The sequence below is a fragment of the Magallana gigas genome, chromosome 10, assembly GCF_963853765.1.
Source record: "Magallana gigas chromosome 10, xbMagGiga1.1, whole genome shotgun sequence".
Lineage (NCBI taxonomy): Eukaryota > Metazoa > Mollusca > Bivalvia > Ostreida > Ostreidae > Magallana > Magallana gigas.
The window spans coordinates 21,837,534-21,858,510 of NC_088862.1; the positions used below are offsets into that span (position 1 = coordinate 21,837,534).

At 32.7% G+C, this 20,977-nt stretch overlaps 2 protein-coding genes across 5 annotated transcripts in view; both read left to right on the forward strand.

Moving 5' to 3' along the window:
• The window catches only part of LOC136272210 (uncharacterized), a 35,791-nt gene extending 21,953 nt beyond the window's left edge, over positions 1–13,838 (forward strand). Inside the window, exons 14-15 of the mRNA XM_066073428.1 lie at positions 13,129–13,206; positions 13,325–13,838. Coding sequence (XP_065929500.1) covers positions 13,129–13,206; positions 13,325–13,638 — 392 coding nt within the window. The 3' untranslated portion in view covers positions 13,639–13,838. The remainder of the gene's footprint in view (positions 1–13,128; positions 13,207–13,324) is intronic.
• The window catches only part of LOC105317104 (uncharacterized), a 125,265-nt gene that overhangs the window by 62,309 nt on the left and 41,979 nt on the right, over positions 1–20,977 (forward strand). The window lies entirely within an intron of this gene.

Consider the following 20,977-nt stretch of genomic DNA (forward strand, 5'->3'; position numbering starts at 1 on the left):
GGGTTTACGACATCCGCGACATATCGGAAACCGGGAAGCGGGTGAAAATTCTAATTTTAATTAGATTAAGGAAGTGTGGGACTGACACCAAAGTAATCAAAAAGGACAAGAGCGAACAAAGCCTGCCAAATCCCCCGTACCCAGGATTTTGATATGGCATATGAACATATATAAAAATCTTTATATCTTGGTAAGTATTACTACAGAACATGTAGATATAATGAGGCGCTTCACGTTACAGCTCTGGTTAAATCAAGTCTCACTCAGTCCTATATCTTATATAAGGGAAGAGACCGAGTAAGATACAATGGATGTGTGGCTGGTTGGTCTCTGTCTAAACGTATGAAGAAAGCTTGGGTATTTAATGTACATCTTGGCAAGGATGTTTATTACATTCAGGAACTCATTTTAGAACAAAGAGCAGTAAAAGACAATGGTTTACATATATTGAGTATATCACCCTATATAATGACAGACATGTTAAGCGGGTTAAGTAACTATAGACTAGGTAACTGGTCCCAGTGTCTACAGTCACTGACAGATCTACAGACACTGCTGCTCTATGATGACGGGGGATATGTAGCTTTACCTCTCAGAGACCTCGCCTGGCAGATACTAGGGATCTGTCAGCACGTTGTGGGTGACTTACACGGAATGTTACATTCTTATCAACAGTCCCTGAGACAGAAACCATTCCACAAAATACAGAGTGCCACACGATATAGAATAGCATTAGTATTAAATCAATTGGATTAAGTGAAACTGAACGCAACAAAATATTTCATTTTCGTTGAAAAAAAAAAGAATTGCATAAAGAAGACTGTTAAGTATAAAAGTAATGAAAACGTGTGATGCATGTCAGAAACACGAAAACACGCAGATTTACCAGGTTTGATATATAATATCACGATTTTCAGGACTCTTAATTTTTCTTTGTTTAAAAAGGAATTGCTTGGTCTTGGTCGCTCACGTTTACTTAATGATACAAAATTGTAAAACTTAATGGAAGTCTTCAATAAAAAAAACAAAACAAACACCTTTTCATTTCATCATGCATTTTATATTTTTTACTGTAACATGCACCTGTACATTTTTGAACAAAATGTCCGTTAAAGATGAAACTTAACGTAGCTCGCGGGTTTGTTGACGTCACAATAGGAATCGATGTAAAGAGTTGACCGTCATAGTAAACTCATATTTTTTTTTTAAAATGACAAATGAGATATTTAGAAGTATAAAAGAAAATATCTTAAAAAGCTCATATGCGGTTTATGACTGTTTATACAAAGATTTATAATATCAAGTGCTGAAAATTTAAAGATGTCACATACATTGTCACATTTTGTTCTATAAAGATAAAGAATGAGTTTGCGTTAGAACTCTTCCATTTAAAGTCATGTTTTAAAATAGAATGAATGCATTAACTTCGCTTTTTTTTTACAATTATAATTTCCGTAATTATCTGTACTAACGATTAAATTATTAAATTTCTTTTGACTTGAGATAACTGTTCTATTCGATTACTTACTTATAATGTCAGTAGTTGCCTAGCATTTTATTTTTGCATTGATTGACTCAGAGTTTCATAAAAACAAAATTAGCAATTTTCTGTATCTTTACAGCCTTACATTAACTGCATTTGATAACATTCACAATAATGTCTAATAAGCATTTACATGTTCTAAAATGTGTTAAACAGCTAGCTAGTCTTGTCAATAAATGCATTCCAGTTTTGGTGTTCTAAGAAGTAAGGAAATGATGACGTCAGGCTAACGTCGTAATGAAAATATAAGGTTTTGAGAAATCTTTTAAATCTTTAAAGTTTTTTTGCCAAAAATTGGCCGAGAACACATACTGATATTTTTTTATGAATTGATTCATAATTATCTCCTCTGTTTTTGTGTTGAGTATGATTAATTTCGTCTGAATCGTTTAAAAGTATGGAGCATAGTTTTGTAATGCGTTTCTCGGTTAAAATGTGCATTTTACTATATATTTCATTGAAATGGCGTTGCTTGATTTTATTAATGACACTGTATTTGAAACACAATAACATTATTACCGCGCAGACGAATCTTAAATAAATTTTAGAAATAAAACTATAAAACCTATGGATCACGTGGACAAATTTTCAAGGTAGGTTTTCTCACAAGCAGGTAAACCCGCGAGCTACCTTAAGGACATGTGAACCTGACATGAAACTAATTGAATAATTGAAAAAATTGTTTAAACAGACTCTAATCCATTTGTTTTTGTCAAAAAAGACATTTTAAGCATATGTTCGTGAGTTCGTTTCCATGGCAACGACCTTCAAACTTACCCACGTTCAAAAAATTAGAACGAGACAAAATACCTTAAATGCAAATTTAAAATGTCATAAAAGACATATTTACAAATAACTAGAAAACTTTTCTCACCAAAATATTAAAAAGGTTAATAAAATACTCTATTTATCTGAAAATGGATTATAAGAATTCCTTTTATTTAATCCGCTATTTTAGTTTGAATTTCCTCTGACCACTAAAAAAGTGACATTTTTTGACGTGACCCGAGCTAGAAAAATTGCAAAAAATACAATTTTCGATAATTACACTCTTATTTTTTTTATGTACTTTTGAAGAAATGATAAATAGCAAAAAAATAGTAATCAATAATTGGCATGTTAGTGAATTAGAAAAAAAGATAATAACGTCTGAATTTCCTCTGACCTCTATTGAAATAGATGCTACAAACCCTACATGCTGTTACAAAAAGACGTATAATTCAGTTTTAAATGGCGATTTCTTTCAACTAGTTATACTGTGAACCTGCATAAGTTCTTGTCGAACAAAATTAAAGGAGTTGTGTTGTAAATACTACAACTAATTGAATTAAAAAGGCTGAAAATCCGAATTTCCTCTGATCTGACTTTTACAAAAAATCACTCTGGCACTTCATGAAAGTCAACACTGCCATAAATGGTAGTATTTCTAAAAACCAATCACATAAAGAGAAAATGATTCTTTAATTTAACAATTTTTTCACTTCATAAAGAGTTTATTTAAATGGTAATTAACAGAGTGTCATAGTTGTGCATCTGATATAATCAAGAAACTCTAGTCTCTGTACACAAAAAAGAAAAACATGCATGAAAACTTTAATACACACAATCTTTATTAAGCCTTTGTTGAAAGATTTAAAATACAATCAAACCAAATAAATCACAGGTTTCATAAAAATCATATACTGATTGTAATTAATTTGAATTTCCTCTATCAATCTTTAAAAATTTTGTCTGATTTTTAAGGTATTGCATTAAAATGGGTGTCAGAAAATAGGAGAATCTTTCAAATGATTACAGGTATAAAATGAAATTTGATACTTAATCATGATAATTCTTTAAATCATATTATCTGAATGGACTAAACAACACTGCAGGTTCTGAAATGATTTATGATTTGTCCTTATGTATATACATGATTGTATGCAATCCTATAATTCCTTTGAACTTTGAACCCTTCCTTGGTCCCCATATTGTTCTTGATGCTATTTATTATGTATGATTGAGACTTTATCAGAATGATTATGCAGGGTAATATATTACAATGGTTCAGCCTCAATTTGAACTAAAATATAGAAAATGTGGAAGGCCACACCAATTAAATTTCTTTTTTATTGGATCCTGCATGCTCGTGTTTAAATAAAACTTTACAAATCATATCATTATGGACCGCCTCAAAATTTTGGCTACAAAAAATAATAATCTTATTATTTTATCGCTAGCCCGCTTGTATCCTTTTCCACTTAATGTCCGACAAGCAAGAAATTATATTGGTGTGGCCTAACTAGGATATGTATATTTTTTTCATGCAAAAATGATAAAAATATAGATAAGGATAAGTTATAACAAAAATATTCTTTTTCACAAAAATCATTTCAAAAAATATTTAAAATAAAAATTTTACTCAACCATACATTCATAACTCATTCAAAAACTCTGTAATTTAAGAGGACTGATATTTTCTGTGAGGCTTTTTGTATATAAGTGTCATAATGATGATCTCAACTTGATCTACATCAGTAACCTCATCAGGGTTATAAACTAAAACAGACTTCATACAGATAAATGGATGGACAGACAGACACTAATAGACAGAAATGATGATTTGATATACTATGCAATCATCAAATTAAACATAATTATAAACATAAGACATGTATTTTAAAAACCAGTTTCTCCACATGAACAGTATATAGCCATTACAAACTTCATTACTGCACTTGGTCAGTATAAACACCTTTTGAATTGATATCTATCAATTGTATTTCTTATAGCATATGCATTATCATAATATATATTCTTTTACAATACTAATTCTTAATTGTATGCATTATATGTCCAAATTATTCATGACTTTTGGAGTTTCAGAAATGGTTTTCAAATCCAAGTAAATGTAATAAATCATAAATGGTAGGTTTGGTCCAGTTTCATATTTCAGGATATGTTGTGCTGCTTATTAATTGTCTTAATATTATATCATAAATGTTGAAATAAATATTGTCATCCTTAAATTACCAAATAAATGATCCAGGGCATCAATCGGGAAAGGCTTTATCAGGATGAACATAACAGAGACAATAATCTGATTATCAGCTCTTCTCTTCATCACTCATGGTTTCAGTTCTTTACATTAGTCTTATATTTTTCTGCATTGTGTCTTGTATTAGGAATGACCTCGTTAACACATACCAGTGATGTTCTCATCTCTTGGAGGTTTGAAAAGTCTGTATTAAAAAAAACAAAAAACTGATATTACTGGTACTATTACTTATAACATATAAAAAGGACTTATATGAAAGGATGATTTTAAGAATCTACATGTAGAAAAATATATAAAATTCATATAGGCATATCATGAAAGTGTATGCAACATAGACAGACAGAACTTATATAAATGGATTATTCTATATAAAAATTTGATATCAGGTGAAAGTTGTCAACATTTTATTCTAATCTTGAAAATTTAAATTAATCTTACTTAACTTGACAATTTCATATCTTATATAACTGTGTGTATTTAGAAATCTTGCGTTTTAATGATTTGAAAATAATGGGAAAAAAATAAGAATTTGTAACAATAATGAACCCAGCACATGAAATCTAAATATGATGTGAGCAATTCGATCAACCGATAAACCATGATATACTAATTTTTCTTTCAACTGTACTTTGATTTTTACAGTTCAATAAAGGTGAATATCAGTCAGCTGTTCAAATGTTTTCACAGTACAGAGAATCAACATTATCAGTTATTGATAGTGAATAAAAGATTAATTCTTCATGTTATGAACTATACTGGCGTGCGACCAGTTCTCGCCGAGTACCATTTCTCGCCAGTACATTGTGATGTCATTTTTCGTCTATAATTTTATGTGTTGATAAAAAATCATCAATACAAACATATAACCTATTCCTTACAAATATACTGTTCAAGCTAATGTGCATGAAAGTGTTAGACTAAAAATATTTTGTGAGTAAATGTTGGTAAATAAGCTTGTCATATGCTAGTGTAAACTCAGGGCCCTCTATGCGGTCAACCTTACCATTTATCATCAGATGGTTAATTTCATTTAAGAAAATTCGAACTAAAATTGTGATTATTTTAATTACAAACACTGACTTAATTAACAATGAATAATTTTAATGTTTGAACAAATTAGGATTATTGTGTAGCTATTCTGCAAATAGGCTAGGCGATATTGTTTTCACGTGGATAATAAACGAGCATAATAATCTGTAACGTTAACATAATACAATATAGCACATGTCATGATAAGACACCTACCATGCTTACTGCTTGCAAATGGCAGGTTTAGATCACAGGGAACTGGTGTATGGTCTCGTCCTTTTTTCCATTCCCTTTTTATGACACCCGACATCAGTTTGTGTTCGCAATATTCGTCATACACTAATAATATCCATCAGTTTTTGTCATTCGGACTTGTTGTTTACATCGAGATTTGGGAAATTACCGGAAATCGGCGCAAGTATGTCGTAAACTTTAAGTTTGTAAATGATTAAAAAAGTAAAACCTTTTGATGTAAATGTTGATATAAATTATATTTCATGCAAATTCATAAACTTACACATTTTATATCACTGTTTTAAACCTTAAATTAAGCAAATAAACCTTCGATGTGAAATACGATTGCTTGTCGCCAGACGACAGTTCGCGTTGCGCAATGAACTTGTTTTTGTCAGGTTCACATATCCTTAATCAAACACACAAACAAAAAGATAATCTTAAATAAATAGATTGATAGATTGATTGAAACATGTGCAGATAGATAGATAGAGAGAGAAAAAAAAAGATAGATAGAGAGAGAGAGAGAGAAAGATAGATAGATAGATAGATAGATAGATAGATAGATTTGCAGTGACTACTTTTCGGGACATAGATTTAAATAATCTGGACAGTGATTTACAAGAGAAATTAAATGTCTGTTTTTTTGGCCAGAAATATTTCCGACAAAGCTCTTGCGAACCTCGCACGCGAAGAAAATTGTGTTTACAATATTTAGGAGAGCTTGAGTGTCGCGTCCTGTTTGTTTTTTTACGCTTTATGTTATAACTCTTTCATTACAGTACATTGCTATTGCTTTGAAAATAAATTCATTTGTAAATTCATTTTTATATTTGTTTTATATTATCAATTATTTTGTTATGTCCTTTCTGTATATCCTGCATGCTTATTGGTTGTAAAATCAAAATTGTCAATTATAAAATAGCCAAATTGCAATCTTGTCAACTGCGTGTGAAATTCAGCTGATGTACATGTATTTGCATACTTTTTTCTAATTTTGCATTTGTTCCGGTAGATTTTGTTATGTTTAATAAATTACATGTACTGGGGTTATTTCTTTTGTGTTTAGCTTTGTTTTCCAAAAATATACAGATTTACATACAATCTTTTAAAAATTAGAACTTCGATCCGCTGCGGGGTTTACAACAGACGCAAAATATCGGAAACCGAGGAGCGGATGGAAGTTCTAATTCTAAGTAGATTAAGGAAGTATGGGACTGACACCAAAGTAATCAAAAAGGACAAAAGCGTACATAGTCTGCCAAATCCCCCGTACCCGGGATTTTGAAATGGCATATGAACATATAAAAAACTTTATATTTGAAACTGTGCATCAGTACATGTACGAGTATATGAATAATATAGATCTGCATTCTCTTACAAATACAAAACATAGATAGATAGATAGATAGATAGATAGATAGATAGATAGATAGATAGATAGATAGATAGATAGATAGATAGATAGATAGATAGATAGATAGATAGATAGATAGATAAATAGATAGATAGATAGAATTGCAGGGACTACCTTTCGGGATCTAGATGTAAATAATCTGGACAATGATTTACAAGAGACATTAAATGTCTGTTTTTTCGATGAGAAATATTTCCGACAAAGCTCTTGCAAACCTCGCACGCGAAGAAAATTTTGTTTAAAATATTTAGGGAACTTGAGTGTCGCGTCCTGTTAAATTTAACTCTAAAGGTTATACCTCTTTCATTCCAGTACATTGCTATTGCTTTGAAAATAAATCCATTTGTAAATTCATTTTTATATTTGTTTTATATTATACAAATATTGACTGGGGTTGAGGGCAACATTGTGTTAGCCCCCGAGGGACGAAATATTGCCTGACGCGAAGCGGAGGGCAATATTTTCGTCCCAAAGGGGCTAATATAATCAATGTTGCCCGAAAACACAGTCAACATTTGTTTTGTTATATGAAAAAACAAACCAAAATTTAAGAAATTAATTGAAAACAGATCGCCGTAATTTTCTCAGCTCAACAAAGAATTCACGAATTCAATTTTGTGCAAAGTTCATTTCCAAAATATCCTCAGCATCAAACACAGTCAACATTTGTTTTGGTATATGAAGAAATAAACCAAAATTTAAGAAAGTAATTGAAAACAGACCGCCGTAATTTTCTCAGCTCAACAAAGAATTCACGATTTCAATTTTGTGCAGAGTTAATTTCCAAACTATCCTCATCATCAAACGGTCACTGGTGATATTCCGCCGACCGTAAGAATTAACATACAGATGTTCTACCTGTTTTTACTTCACAGTAATTCGCAAATCCTTATATCCGTTATGATAGCAAACCGTCGCATTTCGTGTCCGTTGTTTACTTGCCTTGACTGTGTCTATTGTATCTATTATGACGTCATCTTGTTTTGGAGTCGCGCAGAATTATTTACGTCATCGTTTACGAATCAACAAATCAGAGGCGATTATTTGAAATAGAGGGAATGTTCTTTAGATATTATTCCTAGCCGGTCAATATCAAAAAAATATTGACCGGTCAATATTTTTCGGACGAGCTTATATTAAAATTATTGACTATTCGTCTATATAGGGTTATATAGTGAGAATATACTACTGAATATAACAATTACATTTTAATTTTAATTCAGCTGATGTACATGTATTTGCATACTTCATTTTAATTTTGCATTTGTTTCGGTAGAATTTGTTATGTTTAATAAATTACATGTACTGGGTTTTTTCTTTTGTTTTAGCCTTTTTTTCCAAAAAAATATAGATATACATACAACCTAATAAAAATTAGAACTTCGATCCGCTGTGGGGTTTACGACATACGCGACATGTACTTACTTATTGAATGGTATTTTATTTTTTTGTATTTCTGTTTTTTTTAAAGATACGTGATTGAGAAAAATGAATAAAACACTGAAGGTGGAGTAACAGACGATAGGTAAGATATGTGTGCTCAAAATGATAGAATATTGTGTCCCCAGTAGGTCACCATCATCGTAACCTGATTTTAAACATTAATTTTTGGCAATAAATGCTTTTCATTTCAACAGGCTATCAACAAATTGGCCAATGTTTACACGGGTGTCGTAGACAAGATTTGTGAAAATGGAAAGTAAGACAGCCAGATAGAACTTTGTTTTTAATCCATTCAAATTGATCTGTTATAGTGTCACTGTCTACATAATTATACATTGATGGTGATTATTTCTAGAGTAACAGTCTGTATTGATGATCCAAACGGAAGTGATGCAACAATCTACTACAAACCGGATGTTTACACTGAGGTTGCTAACTGCTCCCTTGGCTCTTGTCCAATGAGAGATCGCGACACATGGTTGGACGAGATTCCCTTGACCTCCGACCAGGTGCTTGTGTCTGACGTCTACGTCGTCAGAAATGGACCGTTACGGACGTCGGCGGAAGTAGAGATCGATTTCACCTACGTTCCTTTGTCCAGCACTAAGAACAAGACTATTAAAGTTATCGCAAAACAAGAGAGAGGTGGAGACAGTGAATGAGGTATCTTTTAAATTGCTTGAAATTAAAAACATTTTAATTAAATTTAGACATTTCCACACTTTCCAATTAATATGTTACTTTTTTAGCAACAAAATGGTGACTAGCAAATTGGAATTTTCCCCTTTATATCTCCACCGTATTATTCTATTCTAAAAGATCCAAAAAATGTTTTAAATGGCCATTAAAATCCATCTGTAAATGAGAATTAAATCAAGTGTGCAAATTTTGTGCTATATTAAAAAGTGTTTACTAGAGATTGGCATTCTCTTTTGCAGGAATCTGATGAGAGTAGCGCACGTCTTTCCTTTAAGACCAAATGTTTGGAAGCATTCACTGCCTACGTTGAGATCCTCTCGGAGACTTGTGAAGTGACACCCGAAGAAACGACCTTTACGAGCGAGGTCAACCCGGATGTCAAGGTCATTTTTTCTGCTGGATTAGTTGCTGAAACGAAGCAAATAAAAATAAAGGTAATAAATTTAACTAGATAAATGATGACATATGCATAGTAAAATAAGGTTATTAAAGCTGCTTGGTCCGATTTTATATCAAATTTTATGCACGCTTTTAAACGATGGCTATGCTTAGTATATGTATAATAATAGACATTGCAGTAGTTTTCCCAGTCAATTAAGCCAAATTTCAATGACGAAAAATACGTACAAAATTTGCTAACAAAACAAACGACATTAAAAGGTACCGCATTATTTCGCCTCCTGTTAAATTTCACCCCTGACGACGAGACGGGTATGGTTGTATTACGAATTTGACATCGCTCTAAATAAAGGTCGAAATGGTAAGACAAATGATCAGACAAATTCAAATAAACATGTGTTCGTTTTGTTCACCAACATATCTAAAGTCTGCTTTCTTTACAGTCGATGCAGGACTGGTTGAATAACCCCAATCATTCGGGGGACGAAACCATGCGGTTTCCTTTTCTAAACATTCCCGTGATGCATTTTGGTTTGTTTTTTCGTTTGCCCAAAGAGAAATTATTTTTATTTACTTTGAATATTTCTAACTTTGAAAGGAGATGGATTCTGCTGGTGTAAATAGGAGAAAGTCCATAACTTTCTAAGATAAATGATTTGTATGAACAAAATTTTGATACTGTAATAACGAAAAAATCGGACCAAGCAGCTTTAATTAATCCATACGGCAGTTATCTTGAGTTTGATTCTACAAAGTAATTCTAAGGTAATTAGATTTGGTTATTTTTATACAAGGTCATTCCTTACGATGCAAGGGAGGTGGCCAATCTCAAAGAACAGTGCCCGGATTCAGTGCGGGGAATCATGGCCGTTTCTGATGCCGTGGAAATTTGGATGGACGGAGAGTGTGATGACACCAAAAACATCAGCGTCCAGGTTTCTATGGACGACGAAGAAGACCAGGATTCACAACTTGTTGTCATCAGGTACGTATTTGCAGTTTTGTCAAACTCTGTCGAGCTTAAGTGTTGAGATTTGAACCCGGATACTTATGGAGGGTAATCGTGTTCAAAAATCCAGACATGTAAACTTGCAAATCCGAATATGTAATCGTGTTGGTGTGCGAGTCTGAGTATGAATATATGTAATTCTGATCGTGTAACCTATAAAACTCGGGCATAAACACGTGTAAGATTTGACTCAGTTCCTTTGCATGATGCACAATTTGCAGCTTTATTATTTTCATCAGTTAATTAAACATTCAACTATGCACACTTTCAATCCGCAGTTTCTGCATTTGTATCTTCAGGCTCGGCAATAGCACATCTGACATGATACACATTGACAAATGTAAAGTCTACAAGGTCTATGACAGAATTTTTAACCGGGTTTTTCGATTATTAAAATAGTGAAAATGGCGGGCGGGCGAGTGGCTACCAAAAAGGTACCCTTATTGTACCGATAACTCCTCGTACAGTTTTCGAGATAGGAAATTGTTCTTTTGCATATCAATTATACATATATCAGAGGTATGCAAATTGCTGGGATTTTGATTTCTGATAATTTATTAAAAGATCAGCTGTTGAACTTACTCATTTTTGGCAAAAACATTGCATATAGAGTGTTATTTTTCTGAATAAGTGAGAATAAACGACCTGCAAAGATTTGGTAATTTTTTGCGGAAAAATGTATGTAACAACATGTATACATGTTGTATTTATACTTTTTTTTAAAAAATCAAAACGAATTTGTTGTGCAAGTGAAAGATAAATGATAAAACAATCTAAAACTGTTATAAATAAAAAGAAGTTTTATGATTATTAATTAAGCACCATGTTTTATTAAAAATTGAAAGGTTTGAAGAAATAGTAATGGTATACTATTTTTGCAATTATGATTTTTCTTCGGAAATTGGATTTCTGAAAGTAAGGAACGGGGTGAGTCAGATGAATTTGATTGTATATGAACTGGTAAAGTTTAAATCATAGAATATTTTAAAATACATGTATATACCGTATTGACGATACTTTTACAAAATTAAGTACTTGCTTTATGGCAAACAGTACATGTTCACAAGTGGCTGTAAAGCTGTAATATAATAGCTCTCCGGGATTTTTTATCAACCAATTTCACAAAGTGAGTCTGTATTGAATCGACATTCAGGACGTCATGCTCATATCCCGTAATAATTGCTTGAAATGTTAAAAAATGCAAATTTTCGCCTGCATGATAGGCTTTTTTCCCTATATATTACCGACAATGCAAAATGAAACATTTTTAAAAATAATCTATATGCATTTTAATTTCACGACAGTTAACCTACTCTTTGGAATTTTTATTTATTTATTTTCAAAGGGGGTGTCACTTTTTATGTCGCATAATAATCAAAATCTCAAAACCAATGTCTTTAAATTCTTTGTTTTTCTTATCGAAAACTTTCCAAAAAATAATACTTTCTATTAAATAAAGTTGTTTTCCAGAGACAATATGATTATAGACCTAACTTATATATATTTTTTTATTTATTCCGTCCCTATTCCGGCGATTAGGGCATGCCTTTACCTGCAGCGAGCCTTTTTTTTAATCGGTGACGTCACTGTTTCCATATATGGTCATGTCAAAATTCGACAAACTTGTAGACTTTACATTTGTTGATTTGCAAGAATCAGAAAAATCTTCCTTAACATGAGAGACACTCTAAAGAAAGAGTTCCAGTTGATCTTTGGACTAGTTCAGCTCTGTAACATCTGTACGTTCATTGACGATTCACAGAGGAACAAAGAGGAAGGCTCCTTTTTTGTTTGGATCGAATGCATCGATAAAAACATGATCCGAGATGATGTCGAAAACAAGGAAAAAGCCGGGCTGATCGAGGTAAAACAAAGCAGGTCTAAGGACATCACCTTGCGGCAGAAACAGACCTTGATTTTGAAAGTAGACGGACAAGTTAAACTACGGTTGGCTGATCCACCGGATGCGTTTAAGATCACCTATTTGATTGGTGCAGATAATCACGTGAATATTCCGATGGAAGTTCATCGAGACCAAGAGAAAATACCGTACGCAGCTTTTGCATTTTATGAAGAGGATAGTGCACATCTGTTCCATAGTGTTAATATTCCCGTTCGGGATTTGTCCGAGCTCCCCACAGGTTCATATGTTACAATGAAAAATCAATAACAGTATTTTTTTTAAAAATTGTTTTCGGAAAAAAATTGTTGTCGTGAAAATTCAAGAATAATAAATTATCTTGAAATGAAGGCATTCCAACCAATTTATTGGGGGTTGTTGTGAATATTTTATGCGATAAGTTGTGATTTATTTTCAGACGAAATAACTGCAAAAACATTCAACAAAAACAATGAAAGCAACCACCTTAGGGAACAAATGAAGCAGAAAGAAGAAGGTTTGTCTCTTTTTTTTTAATTTTAAAACAAAGAACTATCTAGTAATAATTTTCGACCTTGTTTTCACCTAAATAATTCACAAAAATTAATGATCATTTTGATGTATCAAATTTTCAGCTGCGAGGAAGATGTTGTCACATGACAGCATTATGAACCTTTCACGTGTTCTCTCGGAGAGAGACGGGCGCATGCTCGGTGTACAGTTAGGCGTGAGTGAAAGTTGGACGGCGACGGCTAAGGATGAATGCGATGGGGATATATTACGAACCATCTTGCGGGTTCTTTGTGAATGGAGGGGGAAAGCTGCAAGGGCCGCCATGGTTGATTTCCTTATTTCATCACTAAAAACTGTCGGAAGAATTGACTTGGCAAACGTTGTGTCCGAGGTTTACAAAAATGGGCATGGTCTATCAAAGTTGGATTTTGATTGATTTGCTGATGAGTCTGTTGATTGGTTTAACATTTTAATAAATATGAAATTATCTGTGATATTTTTTTGTATTTTACTGACATTTGGCTTGCTTTTATGCAAATTTTAAGGTGTTTTAGTCTGTGAAAATATTATTTATGAAATACTTTGTCTTTTGCTTATATTTCGTTTATATTTGAATTTTATAACTATATATGGTGCGAATTCAGAATTTGTTCATTTTTATTATTGTTAACGTTTGTACATGTAATTTTGATGTATATTTTTGTGTTGATTGTTTTTATTCAACTTTAAAAAATAAAATTGATCAGACTTGTTGATAAAATAAATTGATTTTAAAATGTAATTAAAAATGAAGATAATAATTTTTCTATTGATCGACGTATCAAAGAAAAAATTGACCGGAAAACTTCATCAATGCTTTCTAAAAGTTAAGTTTATTCATGTATTAATATTTCGGAAATAAACAAAATGGTGCGATATAACTTATTTATCACGTTTATTGCATGTGCCGTAATGCTTTTAGACATGCTTTACCAGAGCTGACCAATGATATTACATTCCCTTAAAAGGAATACTTGTTTTTGTTATCTGTATATTTTGGACACGATCAGCAAGAAAGCGACGGCCAAAGCGCTCTTACCGACCAACTTCAGACCTCGCAAAACTTGTTATAAGATGACGGAATCTTAATTCATTTAAAACACTTTAACGGATATATTTAACGTAGATCTTAGAGAATTAAGTTTTTAAGATAATAATAGGGATCAATCATACAATTTTCGATATTTTCAGAATATCAATATTCGGTGTATGTCTTTTTTTTTTCAGGAGTCACATCACATGTGCTTAAGGACAGGATCGACACCCCCCCCCCCCCCCGCCCCAACATAAAGACACCCGACCGGGACTTTATTTTTCTTTTCTTTTTTTTATCAAATTATCCTTTTTTGACATATTTATAATCTAATTTATTCATTCATTGTCCAAAATTACCAAAAACAAACATTTAAAAAAAAAAATCAGTCCCTCTGTGTATAGAATGCAAGATGGTTGCTAACATAAGGGTTTATTGCAAGGAAGATAACTCGTAACATTGATTTTTTTTTTAATTTTCTCTTTTATGTCTTCCATTGTAATACACTCAGTATGAGTGCATTAGATTTTCCAGTACCCAAGACGTTAAAAAAAATTTCAGTTTTTCGCGGCTTGATTAGAATTCATACTTCTTATGAATTGTATTTTTTTTCATTTCGTAAATCTCTCGAAGTGATCTTCCTTGCGATAAACCGTCTCTTCGTTGGGTTCAAAACTTGCAACTTGTCGGTGAAAATTGTCCTATTTACCTAATAAATGTATTTACACTGGCATGTCATGCAGATATTCAGTGAAGGGAATTTTTGGGCTACGACATAAGGTCACCGCTTTTACTGGTAGATGTAGTTTGATAGTACATTCAGGCTTCATTTCGCCAGTCTCAGGTTGAATTTTTGGGGTTTAAATTTTAAGCATAAGCGAGTAAAATTTTAATCCCAGAATTGTGCAAATGTTCATATATTTATATTAGAAGGAGTTGCTGAGATGAGTGATGTGGCCCAATGGCCTTTCTCCTTTGCCATACATCGTCTATTCCAAATTTCACCTAAGAGTGGGCTTTATATAGTGGTCATAATAATATGAGTATCAATATAGAGTTGAGAGTCACTGTCCCACATTTTTACTTGTAAACAATGTTTGAGCTGTGGGTTGTGATGAAATATCTAGTTAGAGACAAAGAACTAGATTTTAAGACTTGTTTGGTGAGTCCACCTGTGCCTAATATAGGTTTTTCTACAAATATTGATCAGATACTAGCATTGTACGTTTGGTAATTTAAACCACTATATTATCCCGTTAATGCATGAATTATTTAATTCGTATCATTAAACCCGATTTTTTAAATTAATAAAACCTTCACTAAAATCGTTATTGATAAATTCTTATTGAATATTAATGTACAAAACAAGCGTGATTATCGTCTGGAAGGACATATACTTTTTTTTCTATTTTCTTTAGCGAAAATAAAGTTATCTCAGATTTAAAAAAAGAAAAAAAAATTAGGTTAAGACTTTGGGTTAAATTTTCGTCACAGAAACTCTTGTCGTTATTAATTTGTCAGATAATATAAAGCGAAAAAAGATATAGTTTTTATTATTGCTATTACATTGTATAAGGCTGAAGTTTTTCAGATGCAGGCATATATACGATTGGCAAGCATCTAAAGCGAAAGTAGATATTCGTACAAAAAAATCCAGATTAGTTTTTAGTATCGCTATTTTAAGGCTGGAAATTTTCAGATACGGGTATACGATTGTAGTAAATACATCTTCGCTAGCCAAAGGTTTCTTATACACGGTAAATATGACGGAGTGATACATGGATAGGGTGAATTATTTCTGTTGAATATTATTAAAGAATACGAAATAGTTGATTGGACAAAAGTTAAAATCACGGAATGTCTGACACTTGCCGTGTGTCTGAGGCCCTGTACGTGGGTCTGTGTGGTTATATAGGTACGCCGACAGAAGTGACCGTTAGGAGGGAGGTGGAGGACATGGCGGAGATGATAGAGAAACCTGTACAGATAGATAGTGGTATGCGATAAATAAAGAGTGGTAGTTATAGGGAAGGCTATAGATTTAAATCTTCTGACACGGACACGATGTTCTGATTTACTAATCATAAAGTGATAACTGACCTATCACAGTCCAATGTTTATGATATGTCAAAACATTCAATTACTGTAGACGTACTTTTGTCCGCGTGGTATTAATTTACGCTATGAACGCGGGAACAAATTTTCCGCGGAATTTTTTCCCAGTGTACTTAAAGTGCATTTTGGAATAAAATTTTGAAATTGCATTACATGAATAAGGATAATCGGAAGTTTCTACATTATTTAACACTTGCATATACGTGTACCCAATGTATATCGTTTTTATCCATGCAAACTGTCAAACAAATTTGTATTGAGAATTCACATAATAAATAATTTAATCTCTTAAAGAATTGAATTTTCTGTAAAACTACTTGCATGAAATTTAAAATTTTCCCAGTTTGAGATAACGGCACGTGTCAGACGACAAATAGCCTCAAGCGGGTCTGTCTTTCAATGACCCAATTAACTGAGGCTAAGACCCGTGTTTTTACTGCAATTTTAGATCCCTTTGTGCTCTGACCTTTAATGGATAAAACTGATCAACTCATAATTTAAATAATTATCATGTGGTGTTTCACAAGACGATTTTAGCTGGCGTCATAACATCTTGACGGCTAACTAATGACTACCGACCAGTGCACAACCGATAATTACTGTTCACTGGGAACAGTTCTTACAATTTAAGTCCAAAGTTGGACAAATTCTAGGTAATGAAAATCGCTCAGAACTAAATTTAATAATATTTATTCAAATGATTTTTTTTTTCATTCAAAGAATCCGCGTAAATTTTTACCCGCGGATTAAATTGATATTGCGATTCCGCGGAATTATGACCCCGTGGAAAAAAATACGTCTACAGTATTCTTATGGAGGACACTGATACACCACCGGGGTTTTTCAGACTACAGCTTTTGACGTCACCACGAGATGGAGACTTTGAATCGTCAGTTGTTCCATATAATGACGGCATGTACTTATCATGTATGAGGTGGAGACAAAGAATGTTGACTATGGTTAGTGGAAAGAAAAACTTTAACAATGCAAAAAGCCATGGTCCTTGTACTAACGGTTTCATTGGTTATTTAGAACATGACTATGCTCTTTGTTTTCATTGTTCCCACTGGTCACGATTAACCTGTTATTGGAGAAAAAGATGCATTCTGCATAACTGGCCTCAAAACCACGTTTTTGATGATATTTTTAGGAATGGCTGTCATTTTGTGCCTGTCGGACATAAAATAGCAGGTAATGAAAATGAACTTGATTGGAGATTATCGTTTTCTCTGGCAGAACAAAAACTAGTGTATTCCATGAATCATACGCAATTTTTGTGTTACGGATTTTTGAAAATATTTCTAAAGGAAGTCATCAATCTTAAAATAGAAGAACCATTCCAGTGTTCATACTTTGTGAAGACAACGATGTTCTGGCTGATACAAATAGGACATATTACATGGTGTCCAAATAACTTACTGGATTGTTTCTGGAAATGTTTTAAATATTTGTTACAATGCGTTCATCGTGGTGTGTTTCCAAACTTTTTTGTCCCACAGAACAACATGTTTGCCAGTAAATTGTCTGCAGTTCAAGATGTGCGTACATACAAGTGTCTTTTAAGGCAGCTTAACAGGTATTACGAAATGGGCGTGACTTGTTTGTAACAAAGTCCGATGGTCAGAACAATGATTGAACCAGTAACATGTAACAGTCTTTTCAGAATAGAACCACTTCTAGCTCATGTCAAGAGTGCTGCTGATGCAGATATTTGTATCATGCATGAATTATACGCGAGAAATTATTCAAAACAAAACAAAAGGGATAACTATCTGATTCTGAGGTTCATACTAGTAGTAATTTTGTCAAATCGGTCACTTACAGAATATGAGACATTAACATTACAGCAATGTGCGGCAAATGTTTTAGTTGAAACAGCATTCATAAATCTCACTTCTAGTAGTTCATCAGATAGTGCAAATAAAAAAATAAATAAGAAAATCTACAGATCAGATAAACTTACTAGTAACTTGTTGAAGCTGGCAGGTAGATTGGGTGATGTCTCTTGTTTGTTTTATCTTGGTATGTTTTACTATAGAACATGCAGGTATAGAGAGGCTCTTCATGTTACAGCTCTAGTTAAATCAGGTCTCACTCAGTCCTATATCGTATATAACGGAGTTGACCGAGTAAGATACAATGAATGTGTGGCTGGTTGGTCTCTGTCTAAACGTATGAAGAGAGCTTGGGTGAACAGTTTACGTTTTCATGTTGATGTTTATTACATCCGGGAACTTGTTTTAGAACAAAGAGCATGTAAAGACAACGGTATAGATACCTTGCATATTTCACCCTATGTAGTGACAGACATGTTTAGTGTGTTATGTAATCACAGACTAGGTAACCGATTTCAGTGTCTACAGTCACTGACTAATCTACAGACACTGCTGCTCTATGATGAGGGGAGATATGTACCTCTTTTTCTCAGAGACCTCTCGTGGCAGATACTGGGGATCTGTCAGCACGTTTTGGGGGACTTAAATGGGGCGTTACAGTCTTATCAACAGTCACTGAGACAGAAACCATTGCATAAGATACAGAGTGCCACACAATATAGAATAGCATTACTTTTGAATAAATTTGCATTAATTAAGTGAAACTGAACACAACAAAATATTTCATAAAATTCGTTAAATCAAAAGAATTGTAGAAAGAAGACTGATAAGTATAAAAGTAAGGAAAACTTGCAATTTGCTGATTGTGTGAGGAACACGAAAACACGCAGATTTACCAGATTTGATAAATAATATCACGGTTTTCAGGACTTTGTTATTGGAAAGAATCACTTGATGTTGGTCGCACACTTTAATGATACAAAATTGTAAAACTTAATGGAAGTCTTTTATAAAATGACAATATTTATTTCATCATTTATTCTAAAAAATTTGTACTGTAATATGTACCTGTACGCTTTACAAGAGACATTAAATGTCTGCATTTGCGGCGAGAAATATTCCCGACAAAGCTCTTGCGAACCTCGCACGCGAAGAAATTGTGTTTAAAATATGTAGGGAACTTGAGTGTCGCGTCCTGTTAATTTCTACTCTTTAGGTTATACCTCTTTCATTACAGTACATTGCTATTGCTTTGAATATAAATCCATTTGTAAACTAATTTTTATATTTTTTTTTATAATATCAATTATTTTGCTATGTCCTCTTTGTATTTCCTGCATGCTTATTGTATGTAAAATCAAAATTGTCACTTATAAAAGAGCCAAAGAGCAATCACGTAACCTGCGTGTGGAATTCAGCTGATGTACATGTATTTGCATATATATTTTAATTTTGCATTTGTTTCGGTAGATTTTGTTCTGTTTAATAAATCCCTGGTTTTTATTGGGTTTTGTAAGCTTTGTTTTGCAAAGATATACAGATAAACATACAACCTAATAAAATTTAGAACTTCGATCCGCTGCCAGATTTATGACATACTCGACATATCGAAAACAAGGGAGCGGATGGAAGTTCTAATTTTAATAAGATTAATATACATATCTTTTCAACTTCGAAACTTCAGTATGTGTGTTAAAAACAAGGACGTATTATTCCAGAATTCTGTTTTTCCAATTTATACATTGTAATGATTTGGAAATAGGTGTCCACTACTACATGTACATGTAATAGACTGCTTATTGTAAAATTTTAAAAAATGCGACCCAAGACCATTATTATTCTGTTAGAAAATACAAACAGTTGCGTATCTTTAATATTATATTACTTCTGGCTATTGTGCAAACCGATATAAATCACTGTCAACGTATTTTTTACATACATTTATTTCGTTATCATCGATTCAAAATAAAATGTACACGTTGCATGTTTATTAGCAAATGCAATGATTTAATCAAAATCTCAGCTTGATATCTAAAGTAAAAAATATGACTACAGCATTACCAAGTCAATGACAATAAAACCTAAAAACTTTAAGTTTTACTCTTTATATACAAGTGAGTAATCAGCACACAGCAAATTCCCCATATTCAATTTATTTTAAATCACTGCGAGACCATTTTGTGATGGCTTGAATTAATACACTGGACAAAATTGTTAACACACCATTCAAAATGAAATAATATTTTCATCCTAAAAATTTTTTAAAGATGAGTTTAATTAGTTGACCTTAATCATAAGTAAGACATTTAAATGCCCAAACGGATAAATGGATACAATGTTAACCGAAGCGTAACTGTTCTTTAGAAATGCTCAAATCGTACTCACACTCTTTTGGGAAAATAAATCTTTCCTTTTCTTTTTGTTTTCTTATTATTGATGCATGTATTACTAAAATCTCTCACAAAAAACCCGACGGGGTATGCCGCATTTGACCACAGAAAAGCGTGGCAGGGCAGTTGGTATGGTCTCTGCAGGATGCTCCTTAGAGAGGTTAGAAGATCTTTTTAATAATGCAACGGTTACCTGTGATATTGGCTAAAACATGATGTAGCATGCTTATCGAATTAAAGCAATGTCTTTTTTTTTTGGTAACCACAGTGTGTAATAGGCACCACACGTCAATTGCAAGGTTGTACCGGAAATTTGTACAAACCGGAAGTGTGAGAAACTGAGCAAGAATTATTTCAAAGCGT